This window comes from Platalea leucorodia (assembly GCF_965183815.1).
Source record: "Platalea leucorodia genome assembly, chromosome: 7".
NCBI lineage: Eukaryota > Metazoa > Chordata > Aves > Pelecaniformes > Threskiornithidae > Platalea > Platalea leucorodia.
Genome location: NC_138829.1, coordinates 53,947,939 through 53,967,512, shown reverse-complemented (window position 1 = coordinate 53,967,512; position 19,574 = coordinate 53,947,939). Strand labels below are relative to the sequence as shown.

Here is a 19,574-nt window from a genome sequence, read left to right as displayed (position 1 = left end):
AAAAAAGGGGTGGCCATCATTTTGTCCCTTGATTTGCACTCAAAGTCTTGCCATTTGATTTAAGTAACAGTTCTTTTGGAAGTCTTTTTGAATAAATATGTGCATATTGTTTTTTTATGCTTTGAAATTTAGTCTTAACCTTAACAAATTTTAGCAGCTGGCACAGATATGTTTGTTCAGCAGAAATTAAACAGATAAAAATATACAAATATTTGTTGGAGTTACAGCAAAGATACGGAAGACGTTCTGCTGTTTTTTTAGGATGAAAACTGCCAGGCTTTTCTTTAAAACTGAACACTGACACATGAATATGTATCAGTTTAACTAAATATTGAGAGATTTAAAATCCGTGTTCTCAAGTATTTACTTAACTGCCCTGATGAAGACAGTTTCTTAAAAGGGCATAAATCTTCACTCTCATGGGATGAAATAGTTTATTACTTCATAACCCATCTTCAATTCAAGTCATGCCAAAAATGGAGGAATTATATGCCATCCAGATTATTCTAAGGCATGTTAAAAATGTACTAACCCTCTGAGATTTGCATTATTTATGAGAGATTAATAGTAATTTGCATGAATTTGTCATCATTTTATCTTTTCAGAAAACAAAGGCTGAAAGTCTATTGGCATAAATCCAGAATAAATCTTTATAACTGTGACTAAAACATGGTCAATTGAGAGGAGAAAAATACCTCTGCCAAGTACGAAAAATGAACTTGAAAGTCAGCAGCAATGTTCTTTGTTCTTCACTTCACTTGGTCCCAAAAGGTGGAAAAGAGTATATAGTTCATAGCTTCATAGGACACTGGAGGCTTGTAGCGTTTACTCATCTGCCATAGATTTTCCTTGAATGTAGTTGCCTTCTTTAGTTACAGGCCTCCTAGTCAGGGATTGAATTTATGATTTCTTTCATATGAAGGTAAAACTATCTGCTGTATTGTGCTTGATCATTTAAATTTATTACTGCGCATCTATAACTACTTCATGCCAAAAAACTATCCCTGAACTGTGTTTCTTTTATCTTATAGAAAATGGTGTTCAGGTCTTCAGAGGTTGAACTTGAGACATGACAGGTGATAATTAAAAGGCATGGACTAGCTTTGAAAAATGTTTCTGCTTTGTGAGAGCTAGCTTGAAATACCAAAATTTAATTGACATGCCAGCTAATTAAAGTAAAAACTGGGACAAAAGAACGCTGAAAATTTTCAAAAACTATGTGTGTGATAACCTGGAAGTCCTGTTTTAGTCAGATTTATCAGCAATGAGAATTTGACAGATTAACCTCAGATGTAAGAGCAAAACTTGCTGGGTTTTGGTCTTTGCTACCTCTGAAAGTCAGAGAATACTACAACATGCTTCCATTTAGGAATGTAACCTGAAATAGCTTTTGAATGCATTAGTTTTAAGAGACCATGGGAAACACTTATCAGCAAACTAGAGCAGCACAGTAAGATACATAAAGCTTGAGCAACTCTGTAATTTCATAGTTTCTTTTGGATAGTTTATCATAATTGCTCTTATGGAATTGAATTTTTTTTGTAAGGAATTGCTTAAATACCATTATTTTAGTAAGTATTCTTGCATTTTGAAAGCATTTACTACATACTTTTCAAGTGAACAGAAATAGGTGCAAGTAAATGGTGGATATTTTGTCCTTATTTGTCATAGCAGCATTGAAAATTACAGTCCTAGGGCTCTGATGGCTGGGAGTATGGCAGTGTCCCGGATGGAGGAAATAATACCATGGATTTGTTTGTTGGTCTGACATGAAGACCATTCTCAAAGGCATTTGATTTCTTGCATTCAGCAGGATGAGTGGGATCTCAAGGATCTGCAGCAGAGCTACACAAGGCAGTGGTGAATGCTGCCTTCTTGCTCCTCGGACTGTTCTTCCTATAGTTTAAGAATGAAGCATGTCTTATATGCTGAAGTGCAGGGCCACAGTAGCAGAGGCTGCCTTCAAGAGATTTGAAGGATATGGATATTCCCACTGCTTTGAAGGAAGAGGGCTGTTCAACAACTGGATCACTTTTATGGTTTAGCATTTTCTATCATCAGCTTTGCTTTCACAGGTCATGTTTTACTGAAAACCCACTAGCCAGGGAGGAGCAGGCAGAGATACTGGTAGTGGAAATTGTAGGCCTGACATGATTGTCAGCTAAGGAATCTGAACACTCTTCTGAGGCTACTTGGAAGTGGAAATCTATTTCTGTGTCTCATTCTCAGCATCTTGTGAAGTAGATGGAATCCAAATAGCGGTCAGCTTTCTCAGGCTACAGTCTCCTACTGTAGTTAGTTTTGTTCATCACCTGAAGTTCTGGTTACTTGCAGACAACACTGCTTCTGTCGGGCCTAAACTATTTCTGCTATTTCTGGAGAGAGAACAGAGCCAGCGTTTCTCTCCTAAGGCTGTTATGACCTGAGTCAGTTTTACATACCCAGAGTCCTGCAGCCTGCAAGTTTTGTGCTCTGCCTGACTAGAGAAGGTCATCTGGGAGCTACGCTGCTAGCAGATCTTCCCTTTCAGTCACAGCATTCTTCTCCCATCCTTGGTGCCTTCTGCTGCTTGCACCTAATGTATGTTCCCTTTCATTCTCCTTTGCTACCAAGTGTAACCTTTCCGTAACCGTGTCCTGCTTGAGCACCTAACTGGCACAGGCCTCCCGGCAACCATGAAGGTTGTCCTCCGGTACCCCAGACCCAAGTCAGACAGGGCTGAGGTGAGGGCTTGGAAGAAGAACTGTGCTGCTCCTTTCCTGACACCGGGTGAGGAAAAGATGTTCCTGCTGGCTTTTGTAGTTGTTGAATCTGGTGGTGATGTTGCTGTTGACCTTGTGTTTCTATCGGGATGGTTTTAATTCAGGAATGGTTGAAGAGAGATGCAAGAAGCAACTGGAAGAGTTAATAGTGATGTTCACTGGTATTAAGATCATCTGACCTTTTTAGGCAAGGATGGAAAAGAAATGTGATTTTTTTATATCTATCTTTTTTAATGCAGTAGGCATGGAGGAATTAAGAATATAAAAGTAGGTGACTGTGCACTCAAGCTTCATTTTCATAGCTGGAGTGGATCAAATTTCATCTCCTATACACTGAATTAAGATCATCTGAATCTGACCAGGCTCCAAATCCAGTATAACACAGTTTTCATAGCTAATCTGTGTAGCACTGTATGAATATAGCTCATTTGTGTATTTTGAGCAAGAGGAAAGTCTGGAAAGCTTTTATGATGTGTGTAAAAAAAAAAAAAAAACCAACAACAACAAAAAAACCCAACCTGCCATGCAACAGTATTAGCATAGTTTTAGTTTTTGTTATTTACAGCTGAAGCTGAACAGCAGAAATGTTAGTGTATCTGAACTTCGTTCAGCCTCACATCCAAAGAGATACAGTCTCGCTTTTTCATATGCATTGCCTATTATGTCAGTTATTGGAAGAATGGAGCACAGTATTGTACTTAGAGTAATGTATTTGAAAGTGCTTCAACCTCAATTGAGCATTACTTAAGCATTTCAGAAAATGTACCCTTAAACTAGCAGTTTTATCTTCAAAGATTTTTTTTTTAGGATGAACCTGCTGATTCTTGAAACAAGCCTGTAGGGATAAACAAGCATTAGTTTTCATCACATTGAGAAGCAGTTTTAAGCAGAGAAACTATGTCTGTAGTAAGCCAGATTATTGGGTGAGCTGGAGCAGAATTTAAGCTTTTATGTTGTACGGTCTAGGAAGGACTAATACTTCTACCGTTACATGATGATAGAAGAAACCTTAGAAGAATTTACTAGGACCTGTGTTTCTTCTGTGAAGGGTGGACATTAAGCTGCAGTGATGTCAGTGTGGTGGTTTGACCCTGACTGAGGAAAGAATCACCTGTTGGCTTCTCAACAGTGCATATTTTCAGTTCTCCTTTAGACATAGTTATTCTCTTAGAAGCCTGGCAGCACTTGTAAGTATTTCAGAATTCTGTAAGGATAGTATTTCTGTGACTAAGCTTCTTCTCTTCCACATAGTAGATGCTTGTTACATAACTTATACATTACATATATTTAATTTTGACATCATGATTATTTACTTATTATCCAATATAATTTATTTAACCTTTCATTTACTACTCCTAGCCTCTAGTGGAAATTCATATGCTAAAATCTTTGGTGTTGAGATGATTCTTATCCTGGATTACGGTGGAAACTACCTTAGTATGGTAGGAGTAAGCAATGCTTTCATTGCTCAAAGCAAATTCTGGCATTGCACTATAGTATCTTCTGGTATTATCATTCTGAAACAGCATTGGTAGTCTGAGGCCTGTCCTGAAAAGAAGGTTATTTTCCCAGTGCAGTTACCCATGACTACATGGAGGCATCTAGAGAGATTTCACTTTGTTACAGACCTGCACATTCTGTCCTTTTTTTTCCATATGCCACAAAAGATACAGATTACAAATCCTATCCAGAGAGAGAAAAGTAAAGAAACTCCAGTATATATCTATACAGAGACCTAATGAGGCAAGTGATTAAAAAAAAAAAAAAAAAAGGTAAGAAAGCTGTGATTTTATCTTTTTTCAGAATGGGGAAGTTCTGCTTAAATTTTACATACTGCAAGAAAGTTAGGTGCTTTATTGACAAAGTCTTTTTTTCAGAGTATTCTCCTTCATACTTTTTCCCAGTATCATAATAAATAGTTGAAACATTACATTGATTTTAAAATAAGGTATAAAATTAATACATTTTTTTAATAACTGAGTACAGATTATATGATTTGACATACAGTGGTATAATAAGTAATGCTGTTGACACATCTACATATTTTGTTGAATTTGTCTTTTCATTAGTAATGTAACAATATGTTTTCAACTCTATTTAGGGCAATTTGCATGCATGCAGATCTTAAATATCTCACAAAATAGCACTTGGCTTTTGATCAGCCAGGAATTGACTACATTGTGCTGGTACAATCAAACACTTGAACTGCCACTTTCCTACGTAGTATAAACAAGCCATATTGTAGGATTTAGACAATATAGAACAGGTGAATCAACTTGGTTATCAACAGAGACAGCATGCAGTACTCTAAGTGTGTTTGTATAAAGAATGTTGGTTTTATCAAGCCAAGTGAACCAGTGAACCTTTGCAGTGCAATGTTTTTTAATAATTGAGGAAAAGGGTTTTCTTATTCTTTTCTAGGGGTGATGGTCACTAGTATGTCCTGTAAGTTTTATATTAGATTTAATATATCTGTGGTTTGTGTTGGTGACGGTGGATGGTATGAATTTGGAGGAAAACCAGTTTGATTTCACGGTGTGCTGCATTTTAGAGTGGCAAAATGTAGTCTGACAATCTGCTTTAAACAAGGCTTTTCAAGTTGTCCCTGATGTATAGCAGAGACAGTTGTGATGGCTAATGAAAAAATTACGAAATAGGAAGTGTGAGAGAGGGGAGGATCTACTTCATATCAACTTTTAAATTATTAAATTATTTATATTAGACTGTTTTACACATCTGCTGCTTTTTCTCTTTTCTACTTAATTTCAACTTAAAACTGGGAGGTGGGAAGATTCTTGCTTAGAAGTGAGCACGTAGGGTGTGTTCAACTCTGTGTGAATGAGAGTTCGGACTGGTATAGTTCATAACTGAAGTGAGTCACAAAACACAGGTGACCTGTTTCCTAATTTGAGAGAGAAAATTTTTAATCTTTGTTTGCCCAGTAGCATGCCTACTTGGTATTAATTCTGTGATCGGTACCAAAGACAACATCTCATTTTTGTTGAATAGTCATGTTTCTTAAAGTGTGTGCAAAGGCAATCAAGACCAAATGAAGATACGTTTTTATTGAAGACTTCAAATTGACCAATATATGGAGTTCATGGAAAAAAAAAAAAATTAAAAAAAAAAAAATCTTTTGCCTGTGGGACCTCTAGCCTCTAGCTCATAGTCAAACTAAACATTTTTTAGTATGACTAAATAGACTAGTTACTTAAGCTAGTTTGTAACGGTATGCTTTATTTAATTCCGTTCTCTTGTGCTTTTTTGTTTCTGTGAGCTTGCCTGAATCCTGCTTTCTGCTCTAGCACAGTAAACTGTTCTACCATTAACTTGTCTTCTGCCTGACAGGAGGGTGCCGTTTGGCCAGGGCAGAAAGACAAGTCCAGATGATACAGCAGGCTTTTAAAGGCAACAAAGTCATTCTTTCAAGACAGCAAAAGCTGCCAAAACCAAACCCCACTATAAATAGTGACCTGTCGTGTTAGATTGGATAAATTGGAAAGAAAAATCTATGTCTAACTGAACAAATACAAGCAAATAGATTGTCTGATACTTTAGCTAGAAAGTTGAGACTTGGCAATGGTCAAGAACAACAAAGATTTCTGATAGAAAATATGTAGAGTTGATGCATATGAACAAAAAGCAACGTAGTAAACAGTTGTTATCATAAATAATATGCACTGTGAAATTTTTTGCAATTCACATTTTGCAATTCACATTTTGTAGCCCCAGGTGTATTCAAAAATAGAAGAAGAGAACAAAAAAAAAAATCTGTATCATTATAAAATAAAATGGAGCTGCTGAACAGCGGTGTGTTATTGAAGGTATACGAACAGATATGCAAACCTTCTGCCTCAATCTAGTTATGTCTCCATTGTCTGAGAAATATTTATTGGCTTAGAAATAAAGATCTTGTTTTCTTAAAGGAGATTTTCATATATTCCTCTCATATCTGTCAGTTTGAGTCAAAGCATCAAATATATAAACGTTCACACCTTTTTCTGCCTTGTGTGTGATTACTCTTTGATCAATATCTAACTGTAACTTTCTTTTCTTTCTTGCAAAGAACCACCATTTTGGTTATATTGAGAAAAGTTAGCATGCACTGGAGTACTTTCAGCTGTACTCGCAGTTCCCTCGGGTAATTTCCCAGCGTACCATTGCATACACTCTCAGACGGGGCTTTTTCTTTATAAACCTCTGTGAAGTTAAATGAGAATAAGGGGCACTATTAACATGTAAACCTGTATACATAGAGATGCTATAATGTTTGTGCTTTCTTCTGTAGCCATAAGGCACTGAAATGTTTTAATGCTCATTGTTTCCCTGAGACAAGAGCAAGAAGTGGACACTTCTGAAAAGCTGTATGTTCTCTTCTGTGTCTCCAGAATTCTATAAAATGGGAATACTTGGCTGCCTCTCTGCAGTTGTGTCCACCAAAGTATTATTGTTTCTAAATTTGAGAAGGCTAAACAAGGTGCACTTCTGAAAAGCCCAGAGTAACAGTAGCAATGTTGATGAGGTTCTGCTTATTTTCATTGGGCTGGTGCATCGTGGCCTGGCTTGTGCATCATGGCAGAAGGTAGAAGGTTCAATAGGTTTGTGTGAGGTTGGTGGGGAAGCACCAAAAAGTGTCATCTGTCAAGTCAGTGATGAAGTGTTGTGGCTAAATCACTGAGAATGACTTTATAAAACTTACTGAAAGCAACATACCCACAGAGAAACTACTCTGTTGGAAACCTGTTACAATTAAAATAGTAAAAATACTATTATTGCCTTTTAAAACTGACAGAGCAAAGGTGCAGGCAACAGCAGAGAGAAGATTAATAGAGAAAGATGACGCTTGCTTATAGATTTTTCATTTCTATGCTGCTACTTGGATACTTTAACAGCTTTACCCAAGACACCCCACAGTAATGAAAGTGAACAGATTGATATCTCTCTGCAAACTGTATTTGGTTTTAAGTTGTTTTACATGAAATAATCTAAAGGTCTTAACAGAACTATTTTTGAATAATACATCCTGCAGACAGAGTAAATAAGGCTTCTAGAGTGTACTCTCCACTCAAATGCATAAATCCTCAGAGTAAAAACTTTTTTAATGTTAGTGTGTTCTTTTGATTCTCTAGAAGATATGTACTAGCTGTCTTTTTCTTGGATAACCTATTTGCTTTTGAAAGAACTTGTGGGATTTGTGTTAATATAATCTGGATCCTTAAAATGCAAGAAAGGGATATAGTGGTATAGAACTTTACCACTTTTTAAAGTTGGAAGTTTATACTTATATATTGTAAATATGGTGTTACCGAGTATTGAGGAGATGAGTAAAAAGGTGCTTAAGTGCTCCTGATGGGACAAGTGTGGTGAAAGCTTACTTTATTGTTCATTGTTGCTACCGACCTTTATTACTGCACACTATATAATACTATATGCATATATATACACACACATATATAATATTATGCTATTAGTGACTCTGCAGCTAGTCTTTTCATAAATTTATGCATGCTCACAAAACTATTTTAAAGGGTAATATCTAAAGATTGGTAAATTGCAAGGCATCTCTACCTTTTGCAAGCTGCAATTTTAGGGATTGAGTGAGTGAGAACTCAAAATCTCTATATAGTCTTTTTTCTTTTTCAAATTTTCTTCCTTTTGTGTTTTCATTTATTACCATTGAAGGCATCCTTTATCAAAACTGTTAGTTTCATGGTTGAATTATTTAGTAGCTTGTAGTATATTCAGCAATTTTGCAGCTGTTCTTTAGAAATGATCTTCTAAAAAGCAGAGAAGACCAAAAAGATTCTTAATTTTAAAGCCTTTTCAATTTAAAGTTTAAAAATGTCTCCAGATTATATTGTTTCTTGACATTTTCTCCCACCAAAAAGGAAATAGTTTAAGAGAAGCCTAAACAGCTAAAACATTAAAGTGTCATGGTAGTTGAAATTAAACATTATGTAAAAAGGGTTTTGACTTACAGGTTATATATATATCCCCTCTGAAAAATCTTGTTTCAAAGATGGGTATTTGCCCTTTCACACAATGTCCTGATGTACACAGAGCAGTGGGGAGACTGACCAGTAACGTTTGGAAGATATGCACCAAGATCGGGAAAGTCCTTCGGAGTACTACCGTGAAAACTGTTTTAGAGGGATTGCTGTATATTTGTTTTGCTTCAGAAATGTAAACTCTTGAGCTTTAGAATACAGCCTTTTATGTGATTTCTCTTACTTCTATTAAGAGATGGCTCCCTGAAAAGGGGGACGATGGACCCTATCTAGTTGAGTCTAAAACATCTGTTGTGATGCATAGGCACTGTTGATGGTCAGTTATGGAGATGCAATTCCTGGTAGATTCAGGGTTTAATAACTAAGTTAAGTCTACTGTAACTGAAACAGACTGAAAAGAAAATGTGTGGTATAGATTTTCAAGCTGAATATTATTTTTTATCCTTTGACTGAATCATTGAAGTTTGCTATAGCGGAAGATAAGCTCAGTTTGCTGCAGCAGGAGCAAATGATCCTTCCTTCTGATTAGAGACCTGTTGCTTCAGGTCAGAGTTTTGTTCGTGTGAGAACTGAAGAGAAAATGTAAAGTGTTAGAAAAGAGTATCAAAATGGGTTGTGTGCTCAGTAGTGGTTTCCTTTTCACTAAAGCTTTTTTGTTGAAGAGCAACTGAGGACTAGTAAAACAAAGCACCTGAGGATTAAAAAAGTTAACCACTGTGAATAAATCCTAGTCTAAAAATTACATATGAAGCTATATATTTTCCTAGTATGTATATTCTTGTTGCAAAAGATATGCTAGAGAACTTGTTTCTTTATATTCTTGGTGAAAAAGCATTATCCATGAAGATAAATATCTGTTTCAGGGGGACTATAGATCATGGTTTTCACCTTAACATATTCCAGTGCCATGCCATTTTTCATGATTTGGAAGAAAAATGTCTTAGAAAAGGAACACCAGCCATCAATCCTGAGAACCTTCTTCTGGATCCTTTATTTATTAGTTGAATGTGCAGCAAAGTGCAATACTGTGTAGGTGTAGCCATGTTAGTGTTGTTCATAGATATACATCTTTAATCTTTACATCTTTTCAGTCAGGACTGACTTTACAGGTACTCCATAATATGTATGTTTTGGCTTCTCATTTACTCTGCGGAAGGGAATGCTTGTTTTAGTCCACCCCCACCCAGTGGGTTTGTAACCAGGAGTATCAGTCATAAGAATAACAGTCGGTGTCTATAGACCAAGTAGTGTCCTTTTTGACAGAGGTATGGCAGTAAATGGCAGTAAAACACTGCAGATTTGAAGTCTTGTATGAAAGGTAGCAGGCAGGCTTAAAAATTGTTTCCAGACACTTTTGCCTTATGTGGCCATGTTTTTACTAGGTCGTAACTTTTAAACTTTGAAAGCTCAGTTGTGACAACTGAACTGATACTTTAGCTGCTTAGCTATTAGCAAGTAGGAATGTTCTGGGGAACAAAAGTGTTGCTTTGGGTAAGTTAAACCAAGGCCTATTTAAACAAGCCAGAATGGCAGTTTTCTGTTTAAGAACAAGTTTTTGCAAGTTGGCCATGCAGGTGACATCTGCCTTTTGTTACTATTCCTGATAATCCATGCAAATTTATCATTTATACATGCTGAATTGGTGCTTCATTAGAGATTAGCATTAATACTCCAGATACTTCATCTGTGCTGACCTCTTTTCAGGCTCAGACCAGAGAAACATCATGACTTTCTCTGCAAATGGTCACAAACTTCCCAGGAAGTATGTAGTGCAAGGTGGTGAAACTGGGTTTCCAGTGATTATCATACTCTTAACTGCTGAGGCAGCTCGGTAAAAGAAGCAAGCTAGTAAGTTAGGAGCTGACGATGAGGAAGCAAATAAATTAGTCTGGATAGGAGTATAAAAACAGATGCGAACTGGGACAGTGGCAGTAGAAAGAGGGATAAATTAGAAAGAGAGGAGAGAAAAACAGCAATAAATACGAGTCGAAAGGAGAAGAGTGAGGTGAGAGGTGGAAAGAAGAAGGAAGGCTGGCTGTGATGAGCTCCCTGCCCACCCCTTTTCCTCTTTGAGAACCTGGAAATGAATCTAGATCTCTTGTACCCCAGGCATACCGATATCCCATACTTGTCTGATTTAGTGTGACGGAGAACTTCTCTTTTTTTATTTTTTTTTTTTAATAACTGTGTATCATATATTTGTTGAGTCAAGTACTGCCTCAGCTAGGAGATAATATGTTAAGAGTGCCTGTGTAAGCATTAGTTTGAGTCAAGCCAGTGTGTTGTGATACATATGCTGCAGTTTTACACAGGAACCTTGCTGCTTATGATGCACGTAGTAGGATAGCACAGAGATAAAAGGAATATGGCATATCTTGGAGATGTTGCCTGTAAAGTTCCTCTATGCTTTACTGCAAGAAAATGAATAGTGACTGGTGCAGATGACTACAGGAAGGGCATGGATTGTTCCCAGGTTAGGGCAATAGAAAGCCTATGTGAAATAGCTCTGGTTTGTTGCTGCACCTCTTCCAGGCTCTTCACAGTAACCTTGTTGTCTGGTTGAAAAATAAAACTTGACTTTCAGAAGCATTGAGTATGCAGTTGCAGTTGAAGTAAACAGGAGCTTATTGTTTTGAACACTGTACTTTAAATTTTTGTTTTCCTTAAAATAGAGACAATGTAAAATCAAATTAATACATTTCAAGTAGGTCCCCCAAAATTAATGGACAGTAGTGACAATTTTGTGCCTGATATTTCTTTTTTCCCCAATTCAAGCTTGGAACTAGTCTCATCACCACAGATGTGATTTGAAGATGAACTTGTTCATTTTTTTCTCTTACATACCATGATGATAAATGCCTAGAGGCAGGAGAAAGGGAAATAAATTCTCTGTGCCTGGTCAGGATGGGTTCTCATTAAATGCAGTGCATGCCTGAACAGCTTTAAAATAATAATATACCTTATATATAATAGGTTATAATAATTGCTTCAAGTTGCATTTCTAATTTTAAAGCTTGTTCGTATGTACATTGAACACTCTTTAATTGTGTTGGGATTTTAGCAAGCAAAATTAGGATTTCCCATCTAAAGTCATATGTTCAGGAATAAAACTGCGTGCCAGGATGTCTTGACTGGTAATTCTTGTCTTCTGGGTTGTAACATCTTGGTCCCATGTTCTGCATGAGTGTTGTCTCCTGTCATTACTGAAGTCGCCATTCTGGAAAGGGGCAAGGTGTTAAAAGCTATCCTTAAATTTAGAATACATAAAACTAGATCTCTCTGCATATTTCTCTAGTGGGGCAACTTAAAATTTTATATATCTTAAAAAGGGATGGGCAGGTTCCAAGGTTTAACTTGCATTATTTAAAAGGTGCATTGTTCCAGGGCATGTGTTTATTGAGGAAGAGTGCAATAGCTGCTACCATGTGTTTGCTTATGTAGATACTTAAATAGCATGCCTGGCTCGGGTTCATTTGATTTAAATACAAAATGAAATATTTTTCTAAAACTGCTAGCAGTAGGCAACAATTTACCAATATATAAATGAGCAAGCCACAGCAAAAGAGAGAAGATATTCCCTGCAATGCTGAATGTTGTATTTGCATTTAGAATAATACCGAAGGAGAGAATAAATCTTTTTCAAACTGAGAAATACAAACTTTTTTGCTTTTTTTTTTAAGTATATAGTGAAGTGGAATGTCAGCACTGATGGAGTCAGGATAGTGGCTGATGGAAATCAGTTATAACATCTTTTACATAGGAGGTGGAAATTTCTTATTTAACAATAAGATGATTTTAAGGCAAATTTCTCCATGCAAATCCTGTCATGAGCAGAGAAATTATTGCAAGAATGAGACATATTGTGGAAGAGATGGTTTTGGTAGATTTTGCAAAAATAGAAAAATAATTTTAATGCTACCTTATGATCACCGTGTTTGCCTGTGGTGCCTTTATATAATCATGATAGAGTACTGATAATGGGACTTCGAATTCAAATTCCCGATACCGTCCCCAAGGAAAAAAAGAAACTGATGGTGCTTGCCTGTGGCCAGATAAACCCCCTAATGTTTAGTCAGGAAAGTTGTCAGCAGAGTTAAGTTCAGCCTTCTTGCTGGCCAAAGATGCAGGTTAAAAAGATGCAGAAGAGACAGAGGAGCATGTGATAGAAACTTCTCTTATTTCTGTGACACCCATGTGGCCTCTATCACTGGCAGTAGCTTGCCATCTTCTGGTCTTCTTACATGAGGCAGCAAGCAGCTTTGTTTCTGTTGTGCAGTCAGAAATGCAGACACAAGGAGACACTGTCTCTACACTGAGACGATACTGTGAGCTAACCAAGAACATGAATTTACAGCATACTAACTATTCCACACCAGTTCCCCATGCAGTTTTTTGGGTACAAGTAGTATTCTCCCTCACTTTGTGTCAAGTAGGTATGAGGTAGGTCATTCCACATTCAAAATGTCCATGCAAAAGAACAATGCCAAGAAGCTAGTGGTGGAGAAAATTCATATGCAGGGTTACTTAGCAGTAACTTCTCCTTGAAAACAAGCTCTTTTTTAATTTCATTTTTAGGAGATTAACTAAGCCTCTCTTGTAGAAGAACTTTTCTGCTCACATAATAGTGGCTTATAATTAAGAATTGCATTGATTAGCCTTAGAGGACACAATTAGGTACAGCCTAGGGATGAATTCAGTTCCTGTGCTTTGACATATAGGAATCAGACTGTAGAAATATTGAAGCACTGCCTTCACATGCCTTTATAGATTTGTCAATTGATGAATGTTAATTAATTTATTGCTTTAAAAAAAAAGGCTAAAAATGCAAACATGGCAAATTGTAAAGTGGATGAGGAAATTAATTGTCAGCAAGAAGATATTTTTGATAGAGTGTTTAACATCTAAACATGGTAAAACTGCTTTTTTAGAAATTTCTGCAATGTAATTTCATAACTGCTTTTTAGAAAAGTTAATTCCCTGTCTATGTTTTTAATTTGTAGGTACATTGAAACCTTGAAGGAGCACAAACCAAAAATTGTCTGGGACGAACAAATTGCTGAACACTACTTTGAATACAAAAAGTGAGTTACATTTATTAACTTACCGTTCTGCAAATATTTTTGGGCATGGCCCAGTACACAATGAATTACCAGTTAACTATAGTATGCAACTGAATTCAGCAAATGGAAATTCTGCTGTTTGTGATCTGTATGTCAACACTGAACTGCAGCATAAAAGAGTGCTTCAGGCGAGAGAAGTAAATCAGAAAAGGATTAATGAAATAATATAAGCTAAAACAATCTTTAGAAGAGAAGTCTGATGAGTCATATCTTTAGAAGTTATCCATCAAAGTTATCTGCTGAGTGTCAGTTAATCAGAAGCTCTGAGATTAGTACTGTGAGCTGTTGGGTGATTACCAATAACTCAGCCAAAAATAGTTCTGAGAAAAATCTGTGATATAAGAGCCTGATTTTACAAGTCCTAGTGATAAGATTGGTCAAGCAACAGACTTCCACTAAATGGAATGGACTGTAGAGAAATGTAATGAAAATAATATCAAGTGACTTCCAGATAAAGTTTTTAAAAGGACTGAGAGCATGAAGGGAAAAGGTAATAACTTCCTTTGTCCTCCCTTTTCTATCATGAAATGACAAGAGGATTCCTAATGCTAGGAAAAATCCATTTAAAACACATTTAAAAAAAAAAAACAGCAACATCTTATTAAGCCTCAGTGATAATTTGCTATTTTTGTATGCAAATATACAAAAATTTGGTAAAATTATACAAACAAAATCCTACTATGTATACAAACTGTGTCTTGTATATTACTCAATGCATTGGTCATGTGAAGACACACCACTGAGAACAAGAGTAAAACACATTTTAGGGTGCTTTAAGAAAAAAAAAAATCAGAACTACTTTGTTATTTCCAAAATACCTTCTTGGTTTAAATATTTTTAAATGTTAAAAAACAAACAAACAAACAAACAAAACCAACAAAACCAAAAATGTCCTACTTTTATATTTTTAGTTTAATTTTCAAGGTTTCTCTCAGCCTGTAATTTTCTCCTGAATTCTCAGCAACATGTACTTCCTATGAGAAAAAAAAAAAAAAAATTTACCTGTTGGTCAGCAGTCGTTTAATTTATTTTCTGTGTTTGTATGAAAGGACTGAGATCTGTGTTCCTTCATATTTTATTCTTTGGTATCCTGTTGCAAAATTACTTTGTGCCAAACAATCACAAGGTTTTTCATGTTAACTAAAGAGAAATAAATCAGAAGCTTTGTTTTACTGATCTTTAATGCACAGTCCAATTGGAGACACAATGACCACTGGATGAAAACTTGCTCTCAAAAGAGTAAATCTGAGGGCTCTGTTTGAATGGCATGCTTCTGGGATTCATTTCTGAATCACGTTTTCTAAACATCTTGCAAACTGAACATGTGGGAAAGGGATACCGTGTCAGTAGTATTATATCATTTGCCTTTGAAAGCCAATCTTTGGAGAGTCTTGTTTCTGGGCTTGCTGGAGGAATTGTTGATGCATAAAGCACACTGAATCTGAAATTCACTCTAAACTTCACTTGCTGCGCTGTGCTCGGCAGGCAGCTGTGTGGCTCAGAGTGTCTGTAGTGGCTCAGCCAGCTGCAGGGGAGGGTTATTTAAGGGAACTCTTTTTCAGTTACCACTTTGGTTTGCAAAGGTTCAGTTACATTGGATGGGGATGGCAGTCAGGCCTGAAATATGCTTCACTGTTAAAGCATCTCGCCTGGAAATCTTGCATGTCTGCAGTTGCTAAGAAATCAAATCATGAATCTTTAAGCAAAGCACAGCTAATGATTTTCATGTAGCAGGCAGAGACTATTATGAATAGTTACAGAAATCTGTTGTCTCTGAGTGCTTGTGCCAGTGCACTTTACAGGTAAGTATGCATTTACATAAGTTGGGAGATTTTAGGAGCAGTTCCTATTGGTCTGTCCATGCACTCCGCATTTCCTCCTAGCCTAACTGGTAAAGTGGTGCTATGAGACCACTTGTAACTCATCCTTCTAATTATTAGGGGTTTAAAATGCAGCCTTAGTATCTGTGCCCAGCGTAGCTTGCCCTGTCTGTATATTTTATACTGCTAGCATTTAATTTAACCTGAAAGATAGTAATTTGGGGAATTGGGGAAAATCTTTCACAGTTTGCATCTGACAACCAAATGTATTCATCTTTTTCAGATGTGCATTTAGTAGGCGCAACTGTCTTTTACTATCTGACAGTTTTATAATCCAGTTGCAACAAGACATCTCAGTGTGTTTGCTTAGATCCAGTATCAAACCATCTCTGTTGTGAGATCTGTTCTTGGATCCTCTATTTTCATTGTCAGCCTTTTCACCTCTTTTAAGAGTTTTCCTCCTTTAAAGGCCACTAGTACAGGGTAAATAAGTATCTTGTCTGACTCTGCCTGTATTGTATTTTGTTGTAACCAGTTCTTGGACAAAGTGTTACACCCAAAGAAGTTTGGGACTTTCATCTTAGTCATGAAATTTACCTGATTTCTTCCCAAACTATGTGTTAGTTATTAGGAGACTGTTCTTTAGATGTTTTGAAAGGCCTTATCCTAAAGCCTTTTAAGGAATCCTTTAGATAACCAGGGATTTTTGTTGATGACTCCTCTAGCAGGTCTTTGACTCTATACAGTCATGTTTTGAACTTTCAAGCTGCTAGCGTTGTCAAAGCCCATTTAAGTAGGATGAATTTGTTGGGAGGACCTTTCTGCAGGACAGTGACACAATTGCATACTTGACTTTTAGATATGTTGCGTACCTTCTGTTAACAGCTTTTCTTTCCCCACCACTTTGGATTTGTGCGCTGTGATATGTTTGTATCTACAGTAGAAAAGGGCCAGGAATAGAAGTTCTTATCTGCAGTAGAAAAGGAAGAGAAGTAGAGAAGATTTTCGCCCTACCCTACCCTCAGTAGATAGAGTAGCCAGAGTGCAAGTACGGAACGAATGGAAGTTTATGTCAAAAGTGTCTTATTTCAGAGAAAGAGCACCTCAGCTTCCATAGTCGAATGAACACTGGGTAGGAAATCTCAAAGATACGAGCTACTAAATGGCAAGTAGTCTCTTTCTTTGATATGGGCGTATTAATGCTCATGTGCTGAACATACTAGCGTATCTTATTTTTAATAGCAATCACTTCTCCAAAACAAAATCAGCAGTTTTCTTTAGCACTGTCTTTGTTTCCTTTTAGTGGGAAGGAATAAAACTGGTTTTGAATACTAACCTCAGCTAAAAATCCTATGGGAATCTATCAAAGCTAATGTGACTATTTTGTTTTCCTGTTTTGCAGAAATAAAGGAGGAAAACATGCTGTCTTCTACCCAACACTGAAGGTAGGTGCCACTTTTTCACATCAGAGGGCTGTAAGAGGAGAGATGTTTACTTGTCTTGTATTATTAGGACACTTCAGAAAACGTTGAACTGGGTTTAGGCTTTTGTGAAAGAAGTTTATCCTCATGTTTTTATGATTCAAAGCTTGTACAAGAAGATTGTTTTTTATGTCATGGATAGTGGGGTTTTGGGATCTTTGAAGATTAGCCATGTCTAGAGATAAGACACACCAGGGCAAACCAGTGGTCTGAGAGGACCTGTTCGAGTGCATAGTTCATGTGCTAACAGACATACTGATTGTCAGACAAGACACCGAAGAAATTTTCCTTCTGATTATGTTAGCTGGAAGCTTGGGGAACTTTTGCCTTCCTGTGTAATGGGGTCCTGATTCTCCCTGTCAGCCTGCATCACCCTCTTTTCTTCAGTTCTGTTTCTGTGGAACATATTTTAATGTTTTGAAAACTTAAGCATTTGGCCTTACTAAAGTTCTTTGGCAGGACATACAATTTTTGTCTACACAGTAGTCTGCGATATACCAGAATACACAATAAAATGGTTACTTGCAGCCTTAGTTCCTAGGAAGCTATCTTTAGATTTTCTCAAATTAAGCTAAAGGCCTCTGCTGGCTTTTAATATTGGAAGGGAATTGCTTCTGTAGTATATCATATTTACAGACAACAGAGACATTTTGTATGGTTAAACTAGAGTGAAATGATCCAAGGCTCTGTTTTTCTAAACAGGATTTGTTATCTTAAGCTCCATTAGTACAAGGATATTTCCCTTCATTAATCTAATATTGGTGGAAGTACTAGCACATATGGGATATTAATTACCACGTCTAACTATGTTCTTGCTAGTAGTACCTGTCTTAGAGTATTAGAAAGTTTCATTGCGAACCTATCAGAGAAAAGATAGATTGTGCTGCATGTTGTTACGCTACGTTCTCTTTGGCCTTGTGGAAGGATTTCACCCTGCTATTGTCAGTACTAACCAGGTTAAGAACACTTATTCCTGTACATTTCTTTTATTACTTCTTCTCTAAAAGATACTCAGCTGTGATGGTTGGTGAATTTATGGAAACAGGTTTTCTTTCCAGTTTCAAGAAGCTTGTAATGAAATATTTTGAGATTTGTGTGCTGGCACAAATCAAAGAGTTGTTCACCTAATGGTGATCAAGATGGTTGAGGAACACTTAATTTTATTACTCTGTGACAAGCATGTTTCTTCCCCTTTTAAATGTTATAATCACTGGCAGGTTGATCAAAATTGGTTCGTTCATGATTAGTTAAAAGCAGTTATGAATGCCAGGCCCAGTGGACCTGTTAATGATGCCTTGATTCTTTGTTCTATTTTCCATGGAAATGAGTTTTAAACACATCCCTGATGTAAGCAGTTTAAACATTGCAGTGCTGCACTTCAAAGTAAGAAAACCTGAAAGTAAAAGATTGAAAAATAATTATTTTTATTGTCTGAACTGAAAGAAGTGGAGAACATGAATTGTGGCATTGCTTCCCTTGTAAACCAATGGCTAAACTAACTCTAAGTCAAAGGCTGGAGCTCAAATAGGGATACTTTTAAATATTAATCTCCCAGAATCTCTTTAAAATAGAATTGTGGTAATGAAAATGGTGACTCTGTCCTGGGAGAAGGCAAGGGTAGGTAAGGGAACTTGATGATATTTGACAAGTTGTTCTAATTGTCTTCAGTGATAAAGTTTTATTTTACCCCTGAGACATTTCTGGGAAGAGTTAGAATTTCTGTACATTGTGAAATGATAGCCTGAATTAGAATAGTGCTTTGCATAGTTCATAAATCTGATTTATTTCTGTGGCATTTTGTCTGTTTAGCTGGTTATCTTTTATTAGGTCATTGAATTAACTGGTGCAATTAACTGTCTCATTGAATGATTGCTTGCTAACCAGAGAGTATTTGAAATACAGACTAGGTTTTTCAGTATCTGGTTCAAGGATAGAAGTTTTTAAAAAGTCTGATAATGGCATGAAGAGATGGCAGCATGGAGTGTCTAATGTCTCTGACTAAAAGATAATTGCTTTATGTGTCTTTGTCTTAGTCCATCCAGTTGCGCTTAGAGCTTGCAAAAGAACTGGGCACTGGAATATCCATCTGGGAACTGGGACAAGGCCTGGACTATTTTTATGACCTGCTTTAAAATAAGAGATGATCTGGGAAAGACTTTTTTTGCTTCACTGAGACTCCACGTCCAATTAATTTGGGTATCCTGGAGAGGTGATTTTTAAAACATTTTTTGTAATTTATATCATATCTGTATTAAACTTGCAATTTTCCCAATAAAGAACCTTTTCTGATTTGCCATACAGACGTGATTGTTGGTATCTGATAAAATTCAGAGGGAAAAAAAAAAAACAACAAAAGTTTATTTTAAAGCTCCTGAATTCAGTG

At 36.5% G+C, this 19,574-nt stretch overlaps 1 protein-coding gene across 1 annotated transcript in view; it reads left to right on the top strand.

Annotated features, from left to right (window-relative positions):
- CHID1 (chitinase domain containing 1) overlaps positions 1-19,356 on the top strand; it is a 137,420-nt gene extending 118,064 nt beyond the window's left edge. The window contains exons 11-13 of the mRNA XM_082317127.1: positions 13,771-13,851; positions 17,113-17,155; positions 19,225-19,356. Of these exons, the coding sequence (XP_082173253.1) occupies positions 13,771-13,851; positions 17,113-17,155; positions 19,225-19,323 (223 nt within the window). The 3' untranslated portion in view covers positions 19,324-19,356. The remainder of the gene's footprint in view (positions 1-13,770; positions 13,852-17,112; positions 17,156-19,224) is intronic.
- The last annotated feature ends 218 nt before the right edge of the window (positions 19,357-19,574 follow it).